Genomic DNA, 21,994 nt, shown 5'->3' on the forward strand with positions numbered 1-21,994 from the left:
CACGCTAAACACATTCCATCGGGAGCGAGAGGGTTTTGATCAAGTTAGCGGAAAGAACCACGTGACACAACATCCGTTTTTCAAAATAAGATGTCGACAAATCAAACACGAACATATACAAGTAAACAATGAACTGATTTTGTATCTTTAGAGATCGTTTCTGAGATTTAGCTTAAATTATGCTAACATTAAAACATGTTTACTGTACCAAGGAAGAGATTATAAAAATAAGTCAGACTTTTGTATGTTAAACAAAGTCCTGTCTATAGATTTCCCCAAGAGTTCCAGGAAATGAATGATGCAGATGTGTTCCATACATATCTGAAATCCCCTATAATAGCAATCAATACATTTTAATGTATCAATTAGGACATTTTTCAAAGTAAAAGTCCTAAATGTTTAAAGAAATCTGTAATTTCTTTAATGTTTGAGTTGCTTTATATATGTATTTCCTCATAGTCCTCATAGCAATAATGCTACACAATAAATAGAATGCTTCAATCGACACAGTGATCGGTGATCGGTATTATCGGTGATCGGTATTATCAGATCGGCAGATACTGATTTCAGTGATCGGTGATCGGTAATCAGCAGATACTTATTTCAGTGATCGGAACCGGGCCGCGGAAAAAAAGTGAATAAAAAAAGTTGTAATTTTTTTTTTGTATCAGTCGGAAAAATATCTTATTTTGAAAAAGGAGCGGATACATATATATACATACACCGTGTGTACGTCTGAGCCGCGTTCAGGAGTCTTAAAGTTCGGGTTTATCTCACGCGCCGAACACTCTGCTGGCGGCACAGTGACAAAGAATCTTAAACAGATTCAACCTGCTCAATGAATTCTGTCACTTCAGGGAAATGACAACTGTTTTCAAGTTGGCCGATAAAGTCGCTGCTGTGTGGGCGAGTGAACAGCGGAACATTCTACATGTTTCAGACGTTGACCGGGTGGAAGAGGCTTTTCAAAGAGTTTGAGCGGTACTCCAACCACAAAAGACCCGACTGCAACAGAATAGACCTGCAACCCATTTGTAAACAAACCCACCCGGTGAATCGAGCCGTCCGAGCTAGAAGAACATGTGTTGGAGATGCAAATGACGGTGGCCTGAAGGGACATTTCACACAACTCTGCCTGTTCTAATGACAGCGACCAGAACTCGGTTAGGAGCAGCGGACCAAACACACGTCTGTGTCGCCGTCTCCATTAGCGGCTCGTTGCAGGTCAACAAGCACGGCTCACACTCGGCGTCATGATGAGTTGTAGTTTTGGCACTTTATGCCCTTAGTATAATTGTATGACGTCATATTTATTACGTCATTTATATTGCCGTTCCGTGAAAATAATTTCTGACACGGAACCGGTCCGTGGCTCAAAAAGGGTTGGGGACCGCTGGTCTAGACCACCAAACGCTGAAGACATCTTGACGCTGATTGGCCGAGACGCGACACGTCCATCAAAGATGTTTTATTGCGAAGAGCACCACTCCACATTTTCTCCGTATCCCACTCCAATCTCAGAAACGCCGGCCGGCCAATTTTATGGAAATCATATTAAATCAAACCTCCGTCTCACGGGAACTTCCAAATTCTGAATGAAGTGAAGCTCCGTGTTTCAGCTCAAAATACTCACTGCAAAACAACTACAGGGACAACAATAAACAAACATGTTTACTTCAGTCCGATTCTTTTATTCTTTCCATCACTGAACAGAACAAACTGTTAAAATATGACCGACTTTCCTGGAGAGACGAACGCGCAGGTACAAAAACAAACACAATGAACTAGTAAACATGTCAGAGCTCCCAGGATGAGTCACGCCTTCCACTCGTCTGATGGCTAACCACGGCGGTCGTTGTTGTTTCTAGAATACTGTCATGGTACAAACATTCTGATGATGAAGAGATTAGAACGGAGGACATTCTGGAGAACTTTAGGGAAGTGACTGAGAAAGTACATCAAAAAATATATATATTTATAAATTCATATATATAAATATTTATATATAAATATTCATATATATATTTATAAATACATATATACACATATATATATGTGTGTATATATATATACACATACATTTATAAATATATATATACATGTACATATGTGTATATGTATATGCACATATATGTATATATATATACACACATGTGTATATATATGTGTATATATATGTGTGTATATATATACACACAAATGTGTATATATATACACATATGTGTATATATATATACATATGTGTATATATATATACACATATGTGTGTGGTTAAAGAGTCTCTGGGCTGAGGATGAGGTTTGCGTTAAAGGAGTATTGAAGGTGTATTAATAATAAGTATTAATCACTTAGTAAAGGTCAAAGTCATGACCTTCAGTTTGACTCAGCGTCTCCTAGGAGATGAAAACAGCGTCAGCCTTGGAGACGCAGCGGACAATAACCAATAGACCACAAGGAGATGAAGACAATAGGAACCGTGGGTCTCCAGGAACTCGACACTTCATTGTTATTTCCTGCATGCAAACTAAAAACTGAGTGGCAGCTGAGCGCAGAAACACCTGGAATGATCACCTGGAAACACGTTCAGAGAAACACGAGCTACGTTAAAACAGACTTGTAGAAAACCTCAGGTCACAGGAGCAGAGCCTCTTCTGCCCGGCAACAGACGAGGAGCGCCGAGTGTTCAACGTCTAGAGGAGAAAAGACACGCAGCGGCCGCGCCAACACCTGGACAGGTACCTCCAGGTAGAGGGTCAGGGTGTAGTGACCACCTGGACAGGGACCTCCAGGTAGAGGGTCAGGGTGTAGTGACCACCTGGACAGGTACCTCCAGGTAGAGGGTCAGGGTGTAGTGACCACCTGGACAGAGACCTCCAGGTAGAGGGTCAGGGTGTAGTGACCACCTGGACAGAGACCTCCAGGTAGAGGGTCAGGGTGTAGTGACCACCTGGACAGAGACCTCCAGGTAGAGGGTCAGGGTGTAGTGACCACCTGGACAGGTACCTCCAGGTAGAGGGTCAGGGTGTAGTGACCACCTGGACAGAGACCTCCAGGTAGAGGGTCAGGGTGTAGTGACCACCTGGACAGGTACCTCCAGGTAGAGGGTCAGGGTGTAGTGACCACCTGGACAGGTACCTCCAGGTAGAGGGTCAGGGTGTAGTGACCACCTGGACAGAGACCTCCAGGTAGAGGGTCAGGGTGTAGTGACTACCTGGACAGGTACCTCCAGGTAGAGGGTCAGGGTGTAGTGACTACCTGGACAGAGACCTCCAGGTAGAGGGTCAGGGTGTAGTGACCACCTGGACAGAGACCTCCAGGTAGAGGGTCAGGGTGTAGTGACCACCTGGACAGAGACCTCCAGGTAGAGGGTCAGGGTGTAGTGACCACCTGGACAGGTACCTCCAGGTAGAGGGTCAGGGTGTAGTGACCACCTGGACAGGTACCTCCAGGTAGAGGGTCAGGGTGTAGTGACCACCTCGACAGGTACCTCCAGGTAGAGGGTCAGGGTGTAGTGACCACCTGGACAGAGACCTCTAGGTAGAGGGTCAGGGTGTAGTGACCACCTGGACAGGGACCTCCAGGTAGAGGGTCAGGGTGTAGTGACCACCTGGACAGGTACCTCCAGGTAGAGGGTCAGGGTGTAGTGACCACCTGGACAGAGACCTCCAGGTAGAGGGTCAGGGTGTAGTGACCACCTGGACAGGTACCTCCAGGTAGAGGGTCAGGGTGTAGTGACCACCTGGACAGAGACCTCCAGGTAGAGGGTCAGTGTGTAGTGACTACCTGGACAGGTACCTCCAGGTAGAGGGTCAGGGTGTAGTGACCACCTGGACAGGTACCTCCAGGTAGAGGGTCAGGGTGTAGTGACCACCTGGACAGAGACCTCCAGGTAGAGGGTCAGGGTGTAGTGACTACCTGGACAGGTACCTCCAGGTAGAGGGTCAGGGTGTAGTGGCCACCTGGACAGAGACCTCCAGGTAGAGGGTCAGGGTGTAGTGACCACCTGGACAGGTACCTCCAGGTAGAGGGTCAGGGTGTAGTGACCACCTGGACAGGTACCTCCAGGTAGAGGGTCAGGGTGTAGTGACCACCTGGACAGGGACCTCCAGGGAGAGGGTCAGGTTGTAGTGACCTTCGCTTCATAAAAACAGATAATAAAATCAATGAACCGCATATGTTCTAAAGGTCCAGGGCGCGGCGCCCCCTGGTGGTCAGTTGGTGTCGTTGACGATCACCACCACCAGGTGCTCCTCATCCAGGTGACCCACCGTCCTCCTGGCCGCCTGCAGGTACTGCTGCGAGAACACGCCGGGGGGGAAGGCGTACAGCATGGCGCCGGGCCCGCCCTCCTCGGCGCCCGGCAGGCTCACCACGCCGGCCGCCTCCTTGTTGCGCAGGTAGGTGACGAGGTGGCGCAGGAGGCGGGCCTGCGGCGCCGGCTCGGGGGCGGAGCCTCCGGCGGCGCGGTCGATGGGCCCCTGCAGGGCGAGCAGCACGGCGTAGCCGTCGGGCCGGCCCAGCTTCACGCGGCGTGACACCTCGCCCAGCCGCGTGCGGTCCATCCGCAGCCGCTGGGCGATCTTCAGCCGGCCCGGCTGCTGACGCAGCGCCTCATGCATCACGGCGCCGAAGAACGCCGCGCCGCCCTCCAGCAGGTACAGCGTGGCGGGGAAGCTGCTGTTCTTCAGGGCGAAGAAGCCGTGCCACGATTTGGCGAGCGACGCCTGGGCGAACTCGGACAGCGAGCCGGGAGAGGAGGCGCCGCCGGCGTCCGCGTGGACGACGGCGGTGACGGAGGAGGAGGAGGCATTGGCGGCGACCTCGCCGCTCCGGTGGCGGTTGTCCAGGTGCTCGGCGGACCGTTTGCCGTGGTGGTGGCGGCCGGCGCCGGCCGGGGGGTCGTCTTCGACGGCGGCCGGGTGGCGCCCGCCGCCTCCGTTCTCGGGGGTGTGGTCTCTCGGCTCGGTGGTGGAGTCGGGGGCGCGAACCCGCGCCCGGTCCGGGCTGGCGTCCGGGGACGCAGCGCCGCCCGCCGGGCCCCGGACCCTCGACCGGCCCCTCTCCTTCTCGCGCTCCTCCGCCGGCCGGTCGGTGGACGCGCTCCGGCTCCGCCTCTTGCTCCGCCTCTCGTCTCGCTCCTTCAGCCAGCGCTCGCGGCTGCGGCTCCGCGCTCCTCTGGCGCTCCGCCCGAACGCCTCCACGGCGCCCGGGCGGCGCTCCAGGCTGCGGGTGGGGCTGGCGGGGTAGTCCCTCTCCGGCGGCGCCCGCTCCCTGAGGCCGTGAGGCGGCGGCGGCGGCGTGGAGCGGTCCCTGGCGGCGCCCCTCAGCTCACGCTCCAGGCTGCGGTGGCAGCCGAAGGCCTCCGGGGGGAGGTCGTAGTGGGACGGGGGCGCCGGCGCCGGCTGGTAGCCGGGGGGGAACGGCCGGGCGGCGCCCTCCTCCACCTTGGCGAAGTCGACCCGCAGGCGGCGCTCCGGCGCTCCGAGGGGGAAGCCCCTCATCTGGGTGCAGGCGGCCTGCGACGCGTCCAGGCTCTCGTACTGGATGTAGGCGAAGCTGTCCCCCTTGGCGTAGTCGATGTTCCGGATGCTTCCGAAGCGGTCGAACTCGCGGGCGAGCGTGGCGAGCGAGTTGCCGGCCCCGAGGCCGCCGACCCACAGCCGCGTGGTGGGGTTGGCCTTGCCGTAGCCGATCTTCACGGGGTTGCCGCCCATCGGCCGGCCCTGCATGGCCACCTTGGCCCGGTGCGCCATGTCCAGGTTCTGGAACTTCACGAAGGCGTAGGCGCCGCCCTGGCCGCGCGCCGGCCGCTTGATCACCACGTCCTCGATGACGCCGTACTTGTCGAAGCCGCGCCGCAGCTCCGCCTCCGTCACGTTGCCGTCCAGGTTGCCGATGAACAGGTTGCTGGTCGCCCGCTGGTCGTCCTCGGGCTTCAGCTCCTCGGCCGGCGGCGCGGGGGGGAAGCCGTAGGGCCGGCCGCGCTCGTCCAGCATGCCGTAGTAGTCCAGCAGCCGCTCGCGCTCGCGGCTCAGCCCCAGGCTCTCCAGGGCGTAGTGCCGCGCGCGCAGCTCCCGGAGGCCAGCGGCCCCGGGGCCCGGCGGCGGCGACAGCGAGCGCTGCCGGTACGGGTAGGGCGCGTGCGGCGCGTGCGGCGCCGGGTAGCCGGCGTCCGGCGGCGTCACGCTGCGCCTGCGCACGTACATGGGCTCGATCTTCAGCGGCCGCTCCGCCAGCAGCAGCCGGGACGCCTTGGCGTGCCGCGCCTCCTTCGCGTCCTCAGGGTGGCGGAAGTTGACGTAGGCGACGCGGCCGAGCTCCGGCGTGTGCGACAGCTTCACGCTCACGTCGCCGAACTTCTTGAACTCGTGGAACAGCGCGTCCTCCACGTCCTCGTCCGACACCTGCGCGCCCAGGTTGCTGATGAGCAGCGTCTTGTACTCCAGGGTCCCGGGCCGCGCCGCGGGGGGCGGCGGCAGCGGCGGCTCCGCGCACAACGCCGCGGCCCCGGCGGTGGCGGCGGTGGCGCGCAGCGGCGGCGCGCGGCCGAGGAGGCTGAGCTCGTGCCGGTGGTGGAGCTCCAGCGCGGCCGCGCGCTCCTCCCGGAGCCGCGGCTTCTCGCGCTCCCGGCTGCGGCTCCTCCGGCGGTGGTGGTGGTATCCGCGGCTCTCCGCCAGCAGCAGCGCCAGCGGGGGGGGCGGCGCGGGGTGCAGCTCCTCTCGGCGCGCGCTCTCCCGTTCCCGCTCCCGCGCCCGTTTGGCGGCGGCCCTGGACGGACTCGTCTCCCTTCCGGCCTGCCGCTTCATCTTCGGTCAAGAGGAACAAGATGGAGCTCAAACTTTTCGGCGCCTGCGACGTGAATCCGGCCAGGGTGAAGAAACGCTGCCGCGCCGCTCGGGGAACAACCGCATAGACGTCGGGATGAGAGCGTAACCTCGGTTTAAAAACATGTCAGCCTCGTCGGGTCTGGGCCGACGCCGCCATCTTGGACAATAGGAATGTGTGCGCTTTCGCCGAGAAGAGGGGGGCGGAGCCTACGCGGTGACGCGCTACGGCGGACGACGTCATGACGTCACGTGCCTAATTTTACGACAGAAACAATTTGTGTATTGTTATGTGAAAAGTATTTTTGTTTCAGCGGGTCTGAGACCTGTTGATTTATTTATTTATTTATTACAATGTGAAAAATATTTTTTTAAGCGGGACAGACTTTTAATTTTTTATTTAATTCATTTTTATTTTCTTTAATTTATTTGATTGATTTATTTATTTTTTAAATGTATTATTTATTTAATTTTTACTATGTGAAAAAAAAAATGTCAGCGGGACTGGGACTAGTTTATTTATTTTAGTTATTTTTTTACTATGTGAACAATATTTTTTTGGTGGGACTGAGACTTGTTTATTTTATTTATTTGAATGATGAAAATAAGATTTGTATTTATTATAGTTATGAATGAATGTTTTAAATTTCAAATCTACCAGTTTTTTAATGTCAACTTTTAGAACAAATGCAAATGATCTCAAATAATTATTTTGACACAACTCATGAACAAAGAATGAAGAAAGCCATTATTATTATGATTTTCTATATTGCCTGACTTTTTTTATTTTTTTATATATCACTTACACTTTAATTTTTATTTTATTTTGACATCTTCATTTCCTTTTATTATTTAAATTCTTGATGTAATACGTGCTGCCCTGTTTTATTTATGTTGTTGCTTCTGCTTCGATAAATATCCCCTGGGGATGAATAAAGTAATTTATCTTATCTGTATTTATTGTCTTACATTCAAAGTATCAGAAGTCAAAGTATTCAATATGCAGAATCAATAATGATTGAAAAGGTTATAATTATTTTATTAGCATCAGTATTCGTACTGTTTCTTTGTAAATACTGTTTTGGTTGTTTTAAAGCAGATATAGTTTGTATGAACATATTAATCTGTAAACTAGTGAAACCCTGAAATGTGACATAAGATAGAAAGTACTCCAGTAGAGTATCCTGGAGTACTCGAGTACACTGAATACTGCACTTCTAAATGATCAATGAGTAATAATCAGCTATGTTTCTTAATACTTTATCTTTACTGGTTTTAATTCATACGGTCAGCGCTCTGTACGAAGTTTTAATTAATCAAACATTGACATTAAAATTTTTATTGTGGTAAACATTGGTCTTAAGATCTCATTTGTTTTCATCTTCGTGAAACTGGAGCTCGACTTTCATATTTATATGAAGTCCACGGTGGGTAAATTCTTCTTGTGAATCTGCAGCTTTAATGATCTTAACAAGCGTTGATCGTTGATCTGGAATCAAATCATTCCAAAAACACCATCGCCGTTTTCACATTTTAATGAAAAAGTAGAATATCACAGTTGTAACAAACAATATGAAAAGAAAAGACGAGACGGCGTGAAACCAAACGGAAGGTTCAAGTTTTCATTTCCTGTTTCAAGTCAAACTGTTTCCTGTTTCCTTAAAGTATACCATAGCTGCTGTGTGTGTGTGTGTCATTTACCTCCATGTTCAGGAACCATTCAAACATTTTGACTAGTAGTTCAATCCTCAGTAACCTTCATTTCCTGTTTGGCGTGGCATTCAGGAACCTCACGTGAAATCAGGCGTCAAATCAGCTCAAAACAAAAATCCACAAATCAAGGACCGAGAAATGAAGATCAATAAATATCTGAGCGTATTTATATCTTTACTTTTCTCATCGATTGTTTCCCAGTTTTAACCCGCATGTTTGTGGATTCTGTTTTTAATAAAGTTTGTATTGCTCACAATGAGAAAAGAAATCCATCAAAAGTGCTTCAAACAACTGTGATTGGTTTAAAGTCAAGATAAGCTCTGTGATTGGTCTAAAGCTCGGGAGTCTGTATTCTTTATGAGGTTATGATTTTTAGATTATTTGCCACTTCTGTGTTGTATTGGGTCGAGAATCAGATATGGAAAGCAAGAAGGGTCATTTTATTTAAATAAAGGCCCCAGTTGTTGAATTTATTAAACTTTAGATTGAAACAAAGACAAATGTTGAAGAACTCCAGACCTATCAAGTCTACATGTAAACACACATACGTGTGTGTTTCACCAGTTCAGACACCGTGGAAATAATTTGTCAGGGAAAAAACAAAGTTCACGTTATTGTAAAAATGTGCATCAGCGTTGAGCTTCATGTCATTTCAGATAAACTCAGAAATGTTTTATATACACAAAAAACCTTTGATATATATAAAACCTTTCAGAGTTGCTCCGTGGCTGTGAGGCTCATCACGGAGAGCTCGTCTCCCGGTGGTGGAGAGCAGCGACTCAGCATCTCGTGGACAAACGGGGACCGACGTCGTGACTTTGTCAACGTTCCGTGAACCGGAACAAAAATGTAAATAAAAAAACAAAAGCTGGTATTTCCCGTTTAATGAGTTCATTGTTGGTTTGAAAGTAGAAGCCGACGCCACAGAGAGCCGGGAGCTGCTCGTCCCGTCCCGTCCCAGACCCGGCCCGGCCTACAGGTCTGTCCGTGCGCTGGCGGCTGCCGGGGCGTACCTGGGCATGAGCTCCGTGATCTTGCGGATGAAGTCGTTCTTCTCGGCGCAGCCTTTGCACGACTCGTCCCAGACCTCCAGGATCTTCTTCAGGTCCTTCACCCTCAGCTTCCTCAGGTCCACCGTGGTCAGGTCCAGCTGCTTGTCTGCACACACACACACACACATCAGCAGAGGCCTTTGGGTCTCCTCCTCCTCCTCCTCCTCCTCCTCCTCCTCCTCCTCCTCACCGTATTTCAGGTCACAGATCTGTCCGTCCTTCTTCCTCAGCTTCTCACAGATCTTGACCACGGGGACGTGGTGGCTGAGCGGCCTCGACACCTCGTTGATCATCTTGGTGGCGGCGTCGCTGGTCGCCCCGATGTAGTAGCACTGAGGAGAGAGGAGGCGAGGGCAGAGGAAGCGTCACAAGGAGGCGAGAGCAGAGGGAGGGTCACAAGGAGGTGAGAGCAGAGGGAGCGTCACAAGGAGGCGAGAGCTAAGGGAGCATCACAAGGAGGCGAGAGCAGAGGGAGCGTCACAAGGAGGCGAGAGCAGAGGGAGCGTCACAAGGAGGCGAGAGCTAAGGGAGCATCACAAGGAGGCGAGAGCAGAGGGAGCGTCACAAGGAGGCGAGAGCAGAGGGAGCGTCACAAGGAGGCGAGAGCAGAGGGAGCATCACAAGGAGGCGAGAGCAGAGGGAGCATCACAAGGAGGCGAGAGCTAAGGGAGCATCACAAGGAGGCGAGAGCAGAGGGAGAGGAGGAAAAAAAAGTACTGCTTCATGTATATAGAGGGGTGTTACCTTGTCTCCTTTCCTCACTGATCCCTTTATTTCCTCCGTCCTTCCTTTTTACACCTTTTCCTCATTGCCTTTCTTACGAAGCGGTTCTCCTGAATACTTACGAAGCGGTTCTCCTAAATACTAACGAAGCGGTTCTCCTGAATACTTACGAAGCGGTTCTCCTGAATACTTACGAAGCGGTTCTCCCGAATACTAACGAAGCGGTTCTCCCGAATACTTACGAAGCGGTTCTCCCGAATACTTACGAAGCGGTTCTCCCGAATACTTACGAAGCGGTTCTCCCGAATACTTACGAAGCGGTTCTCCCGAATACTTACGAAGCGGTTCTCCCGAATACTTACGAAGCGGTTCTCGAATACTAAGCGGTTCTCCTGAATACTTACGAAGCGGTTCTCCTGAATACTTACGAAGCGTTTCTCCTGAATACTTACGAAGCGGTTCTCCTGAATACTTACGAAGCGGTTCTCCTGAATACTTCACGGCGGTTCTCCTGAATACTTCTGCGGTTCTCCTGAATACTTACGAAGCGGTTCTCCTGAATACTTACGAAGCGTTTCTCCTGAATACTTACGAAGCGGTTCTCCTGAATACTTACGAAGCGGTTCTCCTGAATACTTACGAAGCGGTTCTCCTGAATACTTACGAAGCGGTTCTCCTGAATACTTACGAAGCGGTTCTCCTTGCCCTTGGCGTCCCGGCAGCTCTTCACGACGGCCTTCTCGATGTCCGCGCTGTTGAAGTTCACCTTGTCGTCCTCCAGCGACCGGTACAGCTTCCCCAGGAAGGTCACGCACACTGAGGGGCGGGAGCGTGAGACACTGGTGCATTGTGGGAGTTTACCTCGGGCTCCGGGTTACAGAACAAGTGACATCACTTCTACGACTCTTGAGACGTTTTCAAAGCGGCTGAGGTCATCGACACATTCCTAAATGTCAGGAACACAACTGGACCCCACCGCTCACCTGGAGCTCAGAGCGCCACTCGCTCCACCTGAGAACACTGCTGTGGTGTTGTTGTTGTTGTTGTGAATAAACAGCCGAGCCTCTTGGACTCTGAGGAGCAGGAATATCCTACGGTATGTTTAACCTGTATTTCCACTTGCATTACGTCTCTATTATAAACTACGCGTTCATCAGTTGGTATTTAGCGCCTGTGGTTATTGATTTTGTAAATGTTGCCATGGAACACATCATTTTAATGATCATATTTTAAATACCATGGACTCAGATGTGGAGATATTATCAAGCGTCTTATGAATTTAAATGTTTTGTGAATAAAATGAAACCTTTGGCCATGTTGCTGCCACAGAGGACCTGATCAGCAGATTACTCGATGCCAATCAATACTAGTTAGCGCCTCATCACAGCACCGAGGACATCCGGGTTACTTCAACAGATGCTGAACACGCAACGTTTGGTTTTACATTCGTTGCGTATTTGGCCGGAAATAAAAAACGTTGCTAATTATATGATTTAGAATTAAAATCCAGAGTTTATGCATCAAAACGCAGATGTGTGTATTTAGAATGACGTCTACTTATTACAGTCCGATGCATCACGCACGCGCACACACACACGCACACGCCTACCTTCACAGTCGCCTTCTCTCAAGGCTTCGCCGGAACCGGGAAACAGAGCGAGCGCGAGCGCCACCGACAGCCCGCTTAACGACAACATGTTCGGTTAACTCAGATGAAGTGATCTGACGTCTCCGCGTCGGTGGTTCGTGTCGGTGGTTCGTGTCGGTGGTTCGTGTCGGTGGTTCGTGTCGGTGGCTGCTGCTGCTTCGAGACGGACGCCGGTAAACTGCTCCGACTGGGGGGCTCTTTTCTTTTCTTCCGGTGCTGCGTCACACTAGGTCGGCGCCTCATTGGTCGAGAGGCACGACACTTCCGGTGGGCCTCCACGCATTCTCCTCCGATTGGACGGAGGCTCAAGGTTCCGGGAGCAACGTCCAGTTGGCGCCGTCTGATTGGTCCACGGCCTGCCACGTGCTCCCGTGAAGCGTTCCCAGGTTTTGGGACGGCTGTGATGTAAGAACTTTGTTTCTCAGGGAAACCGAGACGAGTCCTTCTTCTGATTGAAGAAACACAAAGAATTGATGATTGCAGAGAAAATAAATAGGTGATTGTGAATGAATAATAAATATAATTTATGTATATATATGTATATATAAATATATATCGAGATATATGTACAAATGTATATATATATTTATATATATATATATATATAAATGTATATATACATATATATATTTATATATATATGTAATTGTTATCATAATTATAATACACTAATTCAAGGGTGCTCACACTTTTTCAGCATGCGAGCTACTTATTATGTGACCAAGTCAAGGCGATCGACCGACGGGGGGGGGGGCTAGTAAGTGTGCTCACCTGCCGCGCGCGAGCCGAGAAGAGACACGTAGAGACAGAAATGACGTGCTTCTGCTGTAATGTGACGCTATAGAGAAAGTGACAGGGGGGCGGGCCAATTTTTGTTTATGTCATGCGATCTACCAATACTACGCCGCGATCGACTGGCAGGTCGCCGGATCGACCGGTCGATCGCGATCGACGTATTGAGCACCCCTGACTAATAGAACAAATTAAATTCTAAAAGAAAACAGCGCCATCAAGCGACCATAGAGGTGTAAAACAGTTTAAAGATAATTCAGTTTCAAAATCAAGAAATAATAGAAAAGAAAAGATAAAAGTAAAGAAAACAGGAGGAGCAAGAAATGTTAAATGTGACAAATGATTTGTTTGTGAGGGAGAGGCTGCAAGTTTATACAATTAAAATGTCACTAATAAGAAATACTCACAAACATATTATTTTGTGTACGTCTTTCTAGAGTTTACAAGAGAATTTGCAGGTTTTGTATATATATATATCTCCCTCACAAACAAACCATTTGTCACATTTAACATTACTTGCTCTTCCTGTTTTTTTTACTTTTATCTTTTCTTTTCTATTATTTCTTGATTTTGAAACTGAATTATCTTTAAACTGTTTTACACCTCTATGGTCGCTTGATGGCGCTGTTTTCCTTTATAATTTTGTTTTTTATATAAGTGTATTATAATTATGATAATAATTACAGATATATTTAAAGATATACATATATAAATGTAGATATACATACATATGCACTTATGTATACATAAATATATATGTTTATATATTTATATAAATGTGTATATATATTAGTGCTGTGAAAAATAACGCGTTCTGATTAAATTACAGGATTAATTAGTTACAAAATGTTAACGCATTTAACGCATGCGCAGAATGAGCTTCCAATCCGTCTGTTGTTGGTCGTCTCTCCAGCAGCGCGTCATTCTGTCTCTACCTGTCAACAACTTTGGTGAGCAAGTTATGTGCATCCCTGTGTATAAATGTATTGTAACGTCTCGGACGTTATGGACTGATGACACGGAGACGGGACGACGTTATGACTCCTTCTTTATTGAGCATCCACCGACAGCGTGCTTCTCTCAGCTCAGCAGCTCCAACGTCAACAACCACAGTTTCCGTCAACCAACCTTAACTTCCCGTTTCCCAACAGGTTAACCCCGCCTCCCCTCTACTCCGCCAATCACAGGTCCGCCACCTCGACCAGCACGCACGGTGCCACACTGATTGACAGCCACTTCACAGGGTCGCTACAGTATATATCCGTTTTTTGTCATAAATCTTTATGTTCTCACAAAAATATACCGAGAATATCGGTAATATGTGATTAATCATGATTAATCCACAGAAACCTGTGATTAACCTGATTACAATTTTTAATCGTTTCACAGCCCTAATATATATATATATATTTATATACATATATAAATGTGTATATTTATATATCTATAAATGTGTATATATTTATATATAGATATATATATATATATTTACATATATATTTATATATATATATATATTTATATAAATGTGTGTATATATATATATATTTATATATATTTTTTACATTATATATTTATATATACACACATTGATATACATATATATAAATGTATAAATATATTTTTATATATTTTTATATATATAAATATATATTTATATATATATTTATATAAATGTGTGTATTTATATATATATATATATATATATTTATATATATATCTCCTCCTCCAGCGGCCTGACGTGTGGGTGTTGTTGTAGCGGTGACGTCACCGGGATGCTGCGGAGTCACTGCGCTGCTCGACTGTAAACAAGAAGAAGGAGCAGAAGAACAACCGTCTCCGGTACTTTGGGCTCGCGTTAACTACCGGGAGTCGTTCCGGTATTCTGGGTGCTTTTAGAATACATATATATATATATATATATATATACGTATACATACGTCGGTTCTATGTGAAGTATTTAAAGACACGGTTCCGTGCTTTCGTCTCTCAGCTAGCTTTAACCGTCGTTAGCTCGTCAAAGTCCACCGGAGGGAAACAGCGTTAATGCCCCGGGTTCACCGGGCACACCGGCCCCTCTGCACCGCGACCCTGACACCCTGAACCGTGAGTGTCACGCCTTCGTGCTTCCACGGGGAAATGTTATTGACCAGCTTTAAAAACAACGACCTGCAGCCATTTAGCTTAGCAGGTAGTTAGCATAGCAGCTAGTTAGCTTAGCGGGCTAAAGTGACGTCAGGGTGTTTATAAAAATCACTGTTCAGAAAGAGTGATATTTATACATGAAGGCAAGAAATACAACAGTTTAAAAATGCACATTATATACAAAATATAAGAAGAAGAAAAATGCACATAATATATGCACAATATATAGAACCAATATAATAAGAAAAATGCATTATATATATATATATATACACACAACATATAATATAAAAATAAAAAAACTGCTAAATATTAAGAAAGAATTAAAAGGAAAAATGCACAATATATAGACAAATAGAATAAAATTATAAGAAACATGAACAATATATTAAGAATAGAATAATGAGAACAATTCTATTCACAATATATAAGATAGAATAATATTAAGTTAACTCACTATGATATTTTTTTACTTGATTTCTAACAGTTTATTGAAACATGTCAGATCAACTTTCAACTTAATAGTTTAGTTACAATTTACTTTGACTGCATGTTGTTGTTGTTGTTGTTGTTGTTATTGAGTGTGCTCCTCCTGCTGCAGCTGGGCGGCGCGCCTCCTCCCACCATGGAGGCCGGAGGGAAGGACTGCGAGGAGGAGACGCTGCAGACGGCCTTCAAGAAGCTCCGGGTGGACGCCGGCAGGTGAGGAGCGTCTCCATGGTTACGACCAGTCATCAGTTATTACCATTTACATCCTCACAAAACATATGAGATGCTTCCCAACATATCAGGTGTCTTGATTCTATGAGTTTTGATGAGATAATTATATTATATAATATAGTATAATATAATATAGTATAGTATAATATAGTATAGTATAATATAATCGTCTCATCACAACGTGGGACCAACACGCGTCCACGATGTCCTTTGGTTTGTTTGTGTGGCAACAACAAAGTCACCTGCCAGTGGAGGAGGCCCGCTTCAGGGTCCAGGCCCGCTGGTTGATGCTCTCCGTCTCCCCTCCAGTCTCCCCGGAGGCGTGAGCGCGGCGGAGGCGGCGGCGCCGCGCGGCTGTCAAGACGCCAGCGGAGCGAAGCCCAAAGTCGGCCCGCCGAAGGAAAACTGGCACGGGTAAGTTAGAGTGTTCAGAACCAGACCTCATCACTGGCTGAAGAGTCTAACCTCCTCTTCCTCTCTCCTCTTCCTCTCTCCTCTTCCTCGCCTCCATCTTCAGCTCCATGAGGAAGACTTCTCGAGGGGCGTCCAGAACCCAGCGGCGCCGGCGGTCCAAGTCCCCGATCCTCCACCCTCCCAATTTCACCTACTGCAGCGCGGCGGCGCCGTCGACCCCGAGCGGCGGCCTGAAGCACCAGCGGCTGACGGCACCCGAGCCGCCGGAGCCCCGCCCCCCCGCCGCCGACGGGAGAGCGGCGCTCCCGGCGCCCGCCGCGGCCCAGAAGGAGCTCCCGTCCTCGGGCGGCCGCGTCCCCCCTCTGGTGTTTGGCTCTCGCGCCGCGGTGCAAGAGACGGCGGCGGCCTCGACCGCGAGGGACGGAGGATGCCGCGGGGGCGGAGTCCGGCCGGCCGAGGACGGCGCCCGCGGAGGAGCGGAGTCGGCGGCGCCGGCCCAAACACCCGGGGACGCCGCCGACTTCCGCGCGTTGTCCGAGAGCCCCCGCCCGCCCTGCTGCTGCGCCCCGGAGGAGGAGGAGGGGGGGGGCCGCGGCGCCGGGGCTCCGTGCCGCTGCAGGCTCCTCCCCCTCGGCTGGCGCGGCGTGGAGGTGTACTCCTTCACCGGGCTCCGCAGCGCCATGGCCGAGGGCCAGAGGAGCGCGAGCCACAGGACTGTCGCTACCAACAGTAGCGCTGGCTCCTCCTGCCCCTCCTCCTCCTGTTGCTCCTCCTCCTCCTCCTGCTCCTGCTGCTCCTGCTGCTCCTCCTCCTCCCCCCCCCGCTCGTGCTCGGAGCAGGCGCGCTCCTGCGTGGACGACATCACGATCGAGGACCTGTCCGGCTACATGGAGTTCTTCCTCTACATCCCCAAGAAGATGTCCCACATGGCGGAGATGATGTACACTTAACATGTCATGTTCTGAAATCAGGAAACAATAAAGTTTTGTGTTGTTGAAGGAACGGATCGGCACGAGAGATTTAATGTACGACGTGATCTGATTGGTTGAAGTGTTCCCCTCTAATTATTACACGGACAGAAACACATCTAGTTACTGTCGTTGGTTTGATGACGCATTTCAGTTTCTGTTGGCCAGAGAACTGGAGGAGGAGGAGAAGGTCGGTCTGCCCCGAGCGTCGACTGTCAGGCTTCATTTCTTTCAATAAAGAAACTTTGAGCTCAAATGAACGGCTTTTGTTTCTGAGCGTGTTGAAGCTGCATTCTCTCTCCTGACCACCAGGGGGCGCCTCTGGTTGTATAGAAGTATATGCTTCATGTGTTAAAGCTGCCTTCTCTCTCCTGGCCACCAGGGGGCGACTCCTCTGGTTGTATAGAAGTCTATGCTTCATGTGTTAGAGCTGCATTCTCTCTCCTGACCACCAGGGGGCTCCTCTGGTTATATAGAAGTCTATGTTTCATGTGTTAAAGCTGCATTCTCTCTCCTGACCACCAGGGGGCGACTCCTCTGGTTGTATAGAAGTCTATGTTTCATGTGTTAAAGCTGCATTCTCTCTCCTGACCACCAGGGGGCGACTCCTCTGGTTGTATAGAAGTCTATGCTTCATGTGTTAAAGCTGCATTCTCTCTCCTGGCCACCAGGGGGCGACTCCTCTGGTTGTATAGAAGTCTATGCTTCATGTGTTAGAGCTGCATTCTCTCTCCTGACCACCAGGGGCGACTCCTCACATGAGGACTGGCTGAAGGTGAATGATAACCTCGTGGTGCGTTCAGGCTCTGCTCTGTTGATCTGAAGCTGTTTACTAAACTTCATGAACACTAATAATAATAATTAATGTTTTAATGTGTTTTAAGGAAGAAAACATCAAAAACTTTAATAAAGTAAATTTAATATTTTAATGGTTGGTAGACGTCTGGATGGATAATCAATGATCAATAATAACATCTGGGAAGTAAATGTGTTGATCAGAAGAAACAATCCTCTAGTCCTCCCCTAGTCCTCAAGTCCACTAGTTCTCCTCTAGTCCACTAGTCCTCCTCAAGTCCACTAGTTCTCCTCTAGTCCTCCACTAGTCCACTAGTCCTCCACTGGTCCCCATTTGTCCTCCACTAGTCCTCCTCAGTCCACCAGTCCACTAGTCCTCCTCACCAGTCCTCCACCAGTCCACTAGTCCTCCACTAGTCCTCCACTAGTCCTCCTCCTCTCCACTAGTCCTCCAGTCCACTAGTCCTCCACTAGTCCTTCCACTAGTCCTCCTCTGGTCACCAGTCCTCCAGTCCACTAGTCCTCCACTAGTCCTCCCTCCCAGTCCCCTAGTCCTCCTCTAGTCCTCCCCTAGTCCTCCTCTAGTCCTCTAGTCCTCCTCTAGTCCACTAGTCCTCCACTAGTCCACTAGTCCTCCACTAGTCCTCCTCTAGTCCCCTAGTCCTCCTCTAGTCCTCCTCTAGTCCACTAGTCCTCCTCTAGTCCCCTAGTCCTCCTCTAGTCCACTAGTCCCCTAGTCCTCCTCTAGTCCCCTAGTCCTCCTCTAGTCCCCTAGTCCTCCTCTAGTCCCCTAGTCCTCCACTAGTCCACTAGTCCTCCTCTAGTCCTCTAGTCCTCCTCTAGTCCACTAGTCCTCCACTAGTCCCCCAGTCCTCCCAGTCCTCCAGTCCTAGTCATCCACTAGTCCCCTAGTCCTCCTCTAGTCCTCCTCTAGTCCACTAGTCCTCCTCTAGTCCTCCACTAGTCCTCCTCTAGTCCACTAGTCCTCCTCTAGTCCACTAGTCCTCCTCTAGTCCTCCACTAGTCCTCCTCTAGTCCACTAGTCCTCTAGTCCTCCCCTAGTCCTCCACTAGTCATCTAGTCCTCCTCTAGTCCACTAGTCCTCCTCTAGTCTTCCACTAGTCCACTAGTCCTCCACTAGTCCCCTAGTCCTCCTCTAGTCCCCCAGTCCTCCCAGTCCCCAGTCCTCCTCTAGTCCACTAGTCCTCCCCTAGTCCTCCTCTAGTCCACTAGTCCTCCCCTAGTCCTCCTCTAGTCCTCCTCTAGTCCTCCCCAGTCCTCCTCTAGTCCCCTAGTCCCCCAGTCCCTCTAGTCCCCTAGTCCTCCTCTAGTCCTCCTCTAGTCCCCTAGTCCTCCTCTAGTCCTCCTCTAGTCCACTAGTCCTCCACTAGTCCCCTAGTCCTCCTCTAGTCCCCTAGTCCTCCTCTAGTCCCCTAGTCCTCCTCTAGTCCACTAGTCCTCCTCTAGTCCACTAGTCCTCCTAGTCCCCTAGTCCTCCTCTGTCCCCAGTCCTCCAGTCTCCTAGTCCTCCTCTAGTCCCCTAGTCCTCCACTAGTCCTCCTCTAGTCCACTAGTCCTCCTCTAGTCCTCCCCTAGTCCTCCTCTAGTCCTCCTCTAGTCCCCTAGTCCTCCTCTAGTCCTCCACTAGTCCCATAGTCCTCCTCTAGTCCCCTAGTCCTCCTCTAGTCCCCTAGTCCTCCTCTAGTCCCCTAGTCCTCCACTAGTCCCCTAGTCCTCCACTAGTCATCCACTAGTCCTCCACTAGTCCTCTAGTCCACTAGTCCTCCTCTAGTCCACTAGTCCTCCTCTAGTCCTCCCAGTCCCCTCAGTCCTCCTCCAGTCCCTGGTCCTCCTCTAGTCCTCCTCAGTCCCCTAGTCCTCCACTAGTCCTCCCCTAGTCCTCCTCTAGTCCACTAGTCCTCCACTAGTCCCCTAGTCCTCCTCTAGTCCTCCACTAGTCCTCCTCTAGTCCTCCCCTAGTCCTCCACTAGTCCTCCTCTAGTCCTCCCCTAGTCCTCCACTAGTCCTCCTCTAGTCCTCCTCTAGTCCACTAGTCCTCCTCTAGTCCTCCACTAGTCCTCCACTAGTCCCCTAGTCCTCCTCTAGTCCACTAGTCCTCCTCTAGTCCTCCACTAGTCCTCCTCTAGTCCTCTAGTCCACTAGTCCTCCACTAGTCCTCCTCTAGTCCACTAGTCCTCCACTAGTCCCCTAGTCCTCCACAAGTCCCCTAGTCCTCCTCTAGTCCACTCGTCCTCCACTAGTCCCCTAGTCCTCCTCTAGTCCTCCAATAGTCCCCTAGTCCTCCTCTAGTCTTCCACTGTCCTCACTAGTCCTCCTTTAGTCCTCCTCTAGTCCTCCAATAGTCCCCTAGTCCTCCTCTAGTCCACTAGTCCTCCCCTAGTCCTCCACTAGTCCTCCTCTAGTCCTCCTCTAGTCCACTAGTCCTCCACTAGTCCTCCTCTAGTCCTCCCCTAGTCCTCCACTAGTCCTCCTCTAGTCTTCCACTAGTCGTCCACTAGTCCTCTAGTCCTCCTCTAGTCTTCCACTAGTCCTCCACTAGTCCACTAGTCCTCCTCTAGTCTTCCACTAGTCCTCCACTAGTCCACTAGTCCTCCTCTAGTCTTCCACTAGTCCTCTAGTCCTCCTCTAGTCTTCCACTATTCCACTAGTCCTCCACTAGTCCCCTAGTCCTCCTCTAGTCCACTAGTCCTCCTCTAGTCCCCTAGTCCTCCTCTAGTCCCCTAGTCCTCCTCTATTCCCCTAGTCCTCCTATAGTCCTCCTCTAGTCCTCCTCTAGTCCCCTAGTCCTCCTCTAGTCCACTAGTCCTCTAGTCCTCCTCTAGTCCACTAGTCCTCCACTAGTCCCCTAGTCCTCCTCAAGTCCACTAGTTCTCCTCTAGTCCTCCACTAGTCCTCCTCAAGTCCACTAGTTCTCCTCTAGTCCACTAGTCCTCCACTATTTGTCCACTAGTCCTCCTCTAGTCCACTAGTCCTCCTCTAGTCCTTCTCTAGTCCTCCACTAGTCCTCCTCTAGTCCTCCTCTAGTCCACTAGTCCTCCACTAGTCCTCCCCTAGTCCTCCACTAGTCCTCCTCTAGTCCACTAGTCCTCCTCTAGTCCTCCACTAGTCCTCCTCTAGTCCTCCTCTAGTCCTCCACTAGTCCTCTAGTCATCCTCTAGTCCTCCTCTAGTCCACTAGTCCTCCTCTAGTCCTCCCCTAGTCCTCCACTAGTCCTCTAGTCCACTAGTCCTCCTCTAGTCCTCCACTAGTCCTCTAGTCCACTAGTCCTCCACTAGTCCTCCTCTAGTCCTCCCCTAGTCCTCCACTAGTCCCCTAGTCCTCCACTAGTCCCCTAGTCCTCCTCTAGTCCTCCCCTAGTCCTCTAGTCCTCCACTAGTCCTCCTCTAGTCCTCCTCTAGTCCACTAGTCCTCCACTAGTCCTCCTCTAGTCCTCCCCTAGTCCTCCTCTAGTCCACTAGTCCTCCTCTAGTCCTCCCCTAGTCCTCCACTAGTCCCCTAGTCCTCCACTAGTCCTCCTCTAGTCTTCCACTAGTCCTCCTCTAGTCTTCCACTAGTCCTCCTCTAGTCTTCCACTAGACCTCCTCTAGTCGTCCACTAGTCCTCCTCTAGTCTTCCACTAGTCCTCCTCTAGTCTTCCACTAGTCCTCTAGTCCTCCTCTAGTCTTCCACTAGTCCCCTAGTCCTCCTCTAGTCCACTAGTCCTCCTCTAGTCCACTAGTCCTCCTCTAGTCCACTAGTCCCCTAGTCCTCCTCTAGTCCTCCTCTAGTCCACTAGTCCCCTAGTCCTCCTCTAGTCCACTAGTCCCCTAGTCCTCCTCTAGTCCCCTAGTCCTCCTCTAGTCCACTAGTCCTCCCCTAGTCCTCCTCTAGTCCCCTAGTCCTCCTCTAGTCCACTAGTCCTCCCCTAGTCCTCCTCTAGTCCCCTCCTCTAGTCCACTGGTCCCAGTCCTCCTCCAGTCCACTAGTCCCCCAGTCCTCCTCTAGTCCTCCCCTAGTCCTCCTCTAGTCCTCTAGTCCTCCTCTAGTCCACTAGTCCTCCACTAGTCCCCCTCTAGTCCACTAGTCCTCCTCTAGTCCTCCTCTAGTTCACTAGTCCTCCCCTAGTCCTCCACTAGTCCTCCTCTAGTCCCCTAGTCCTCCTCTAGTCCTCCTCTAGTCCACTAGTCCCCTAGTCCTCCT

At 50.1% G+C, this 21,994-nt stretch overlaps 3 protein-coding genes across 3 annotated transcripts; 1 reads left to right on the top strand and 2 right to left on the bottom strand.

Annotated features, from left to right (window-relative positions):
• Window positions 1-2,202: 2,202 nt before the first annotated feature.
• Window positions 2,203-8,243, bottom strand: rbm15b (RNA binding motif protein 15B). The gene has a single exon (XM_056437163.1). The coding sequence runs from the start codon at window positions 6,804-6,806 to the stop codon at window positions 4,212-4,214; it is 2,595 nt and encodes an 864-aa protein (XP_056293138.1). The 5' UTR covers window positions 6,807-8,243; the 3' UTR covers window positions 2,203-4,211.
• A 100-nt stretch (window positions 8,244-8,343) lies between these two features.
• Window positions 8,344-12,151, bottom strand: manf (mesencephalic astrocyte-derived neurotrophic factor). Its single transcript, XM_056437165.1, has 4 exons — window positions 11,922-12,151; window positions 11,001-11,128; window positions 9,780-9,921; window positions 8,344-9,695 (listed from the first exon to the last, which is right to left on the bottom strand). The coding sequence occupies exons 1-4, from the start codon at window positions 12,007-12,009 to the stop codon at window positions 9,511-9,513; spliced, it is 543 nt and encodes a 180-aa protein (XP_056293140.1). The 5' UTR covers window positions 12,010-12,151; the 3' UTR covers window positions 8,344-9,510.
• Window positions 12,152-14,510: 2,359 nt separating this feature from the next.
• Window positions 14,511-17,928, top strand: oser1 (oxidative stress responsive serine-rich 1). Its single transcript, XM_056437164.1, has 4 exons — window positions 14,511-14,858; window positions 15,499-15,599; window positions 15,927-16,031; window positions 16,135-17,928. The coding sequence occupies exons 2-4, from the start codon at window positions 15,523-15,525 to the stop codon at window positions 16,979-16,981; spliced, it is 1,029 nt and encodes a 342-aa protein (XP_056293139.1). The 5' UTR covers window positions 14,511-14,858; window positions 15,499-15,522; the 3' UTR covers window positions 16,982-17,928.
• The last annotated feature ends 4,066 nt before the right edge of the window (window positions 17,929-21,994 follow it).

This window comes from Pseudoliparis swirei, chromosome 18 (assembly GCF_029220125.1).
Source record: "Pseudoliparis swirei isolate HS2019 ecotype Mariana Trench chromosome 18, NWPU_hadal_v1, whole genome shotgun sequence".
Classification (NCBI taxonomy): Eukaryota; Metazoa; Chordata; class Actinopteri; order Perciformes; family Liparidae; genus Pseudoliparis; species Pseudoliparis swirei.

Excerpts from the sequence above, each read along its gene's own strand:
- rbm15b (XM_056437163.1), bottom strand. The coding sequence starts at position 6,806 with ATGAAGCGGCAGGCCGGAAGGGAGACGAGTCCGTCCAGGGCCGCCGCC.
- manf (XM_056437165.1), bottom strand. The coding sequence starts at position 12,009 with ATGTTGTCGTTAAGCGGGCTGTCGGTGGCGCTCGCGCTCGCTCTGTTT. Across the intron at positions 11,129-11,921 it reads GAGAGAAGGCGACTGTGAAG|TGTGCGTGACCTTCCTGGGG; the intron begins GTAGGCGTGTGC and ends CCCGCCCCTCAG. Across the intron at positions 9,922-11,000 it reads AGGGCAAGGAGAACCGCTTC|TGCTACTACATCGGGGCGAC; the intron begins GTAAGTATTCAG and ends CTCTCTCCTCAG.
- oser1 (XM_056437164.1), top strand. The coding sequence starts at position 15,523 with ATGGAGGCCGGAGGGAAGGACTGCGAGGAGGAGACGCTGCAGACGGCC. Across the intron at positions 15,600-15,926 it reads CTCCGGGTGGACGCCGGCAG|TCTCCCCGGAGGCGTGAGCG; the intron begins GTGAGGAGCGTC and ends TCTCCCCTCCAG. Across the intron at positions 16,032-16,134 it reads CCGAAGGAAAACTGGCACGG|CTCCATGAGGAAGACTTCTC; the intron begins GTAAGTTAGAGT and ends CTCCATCTTCAG.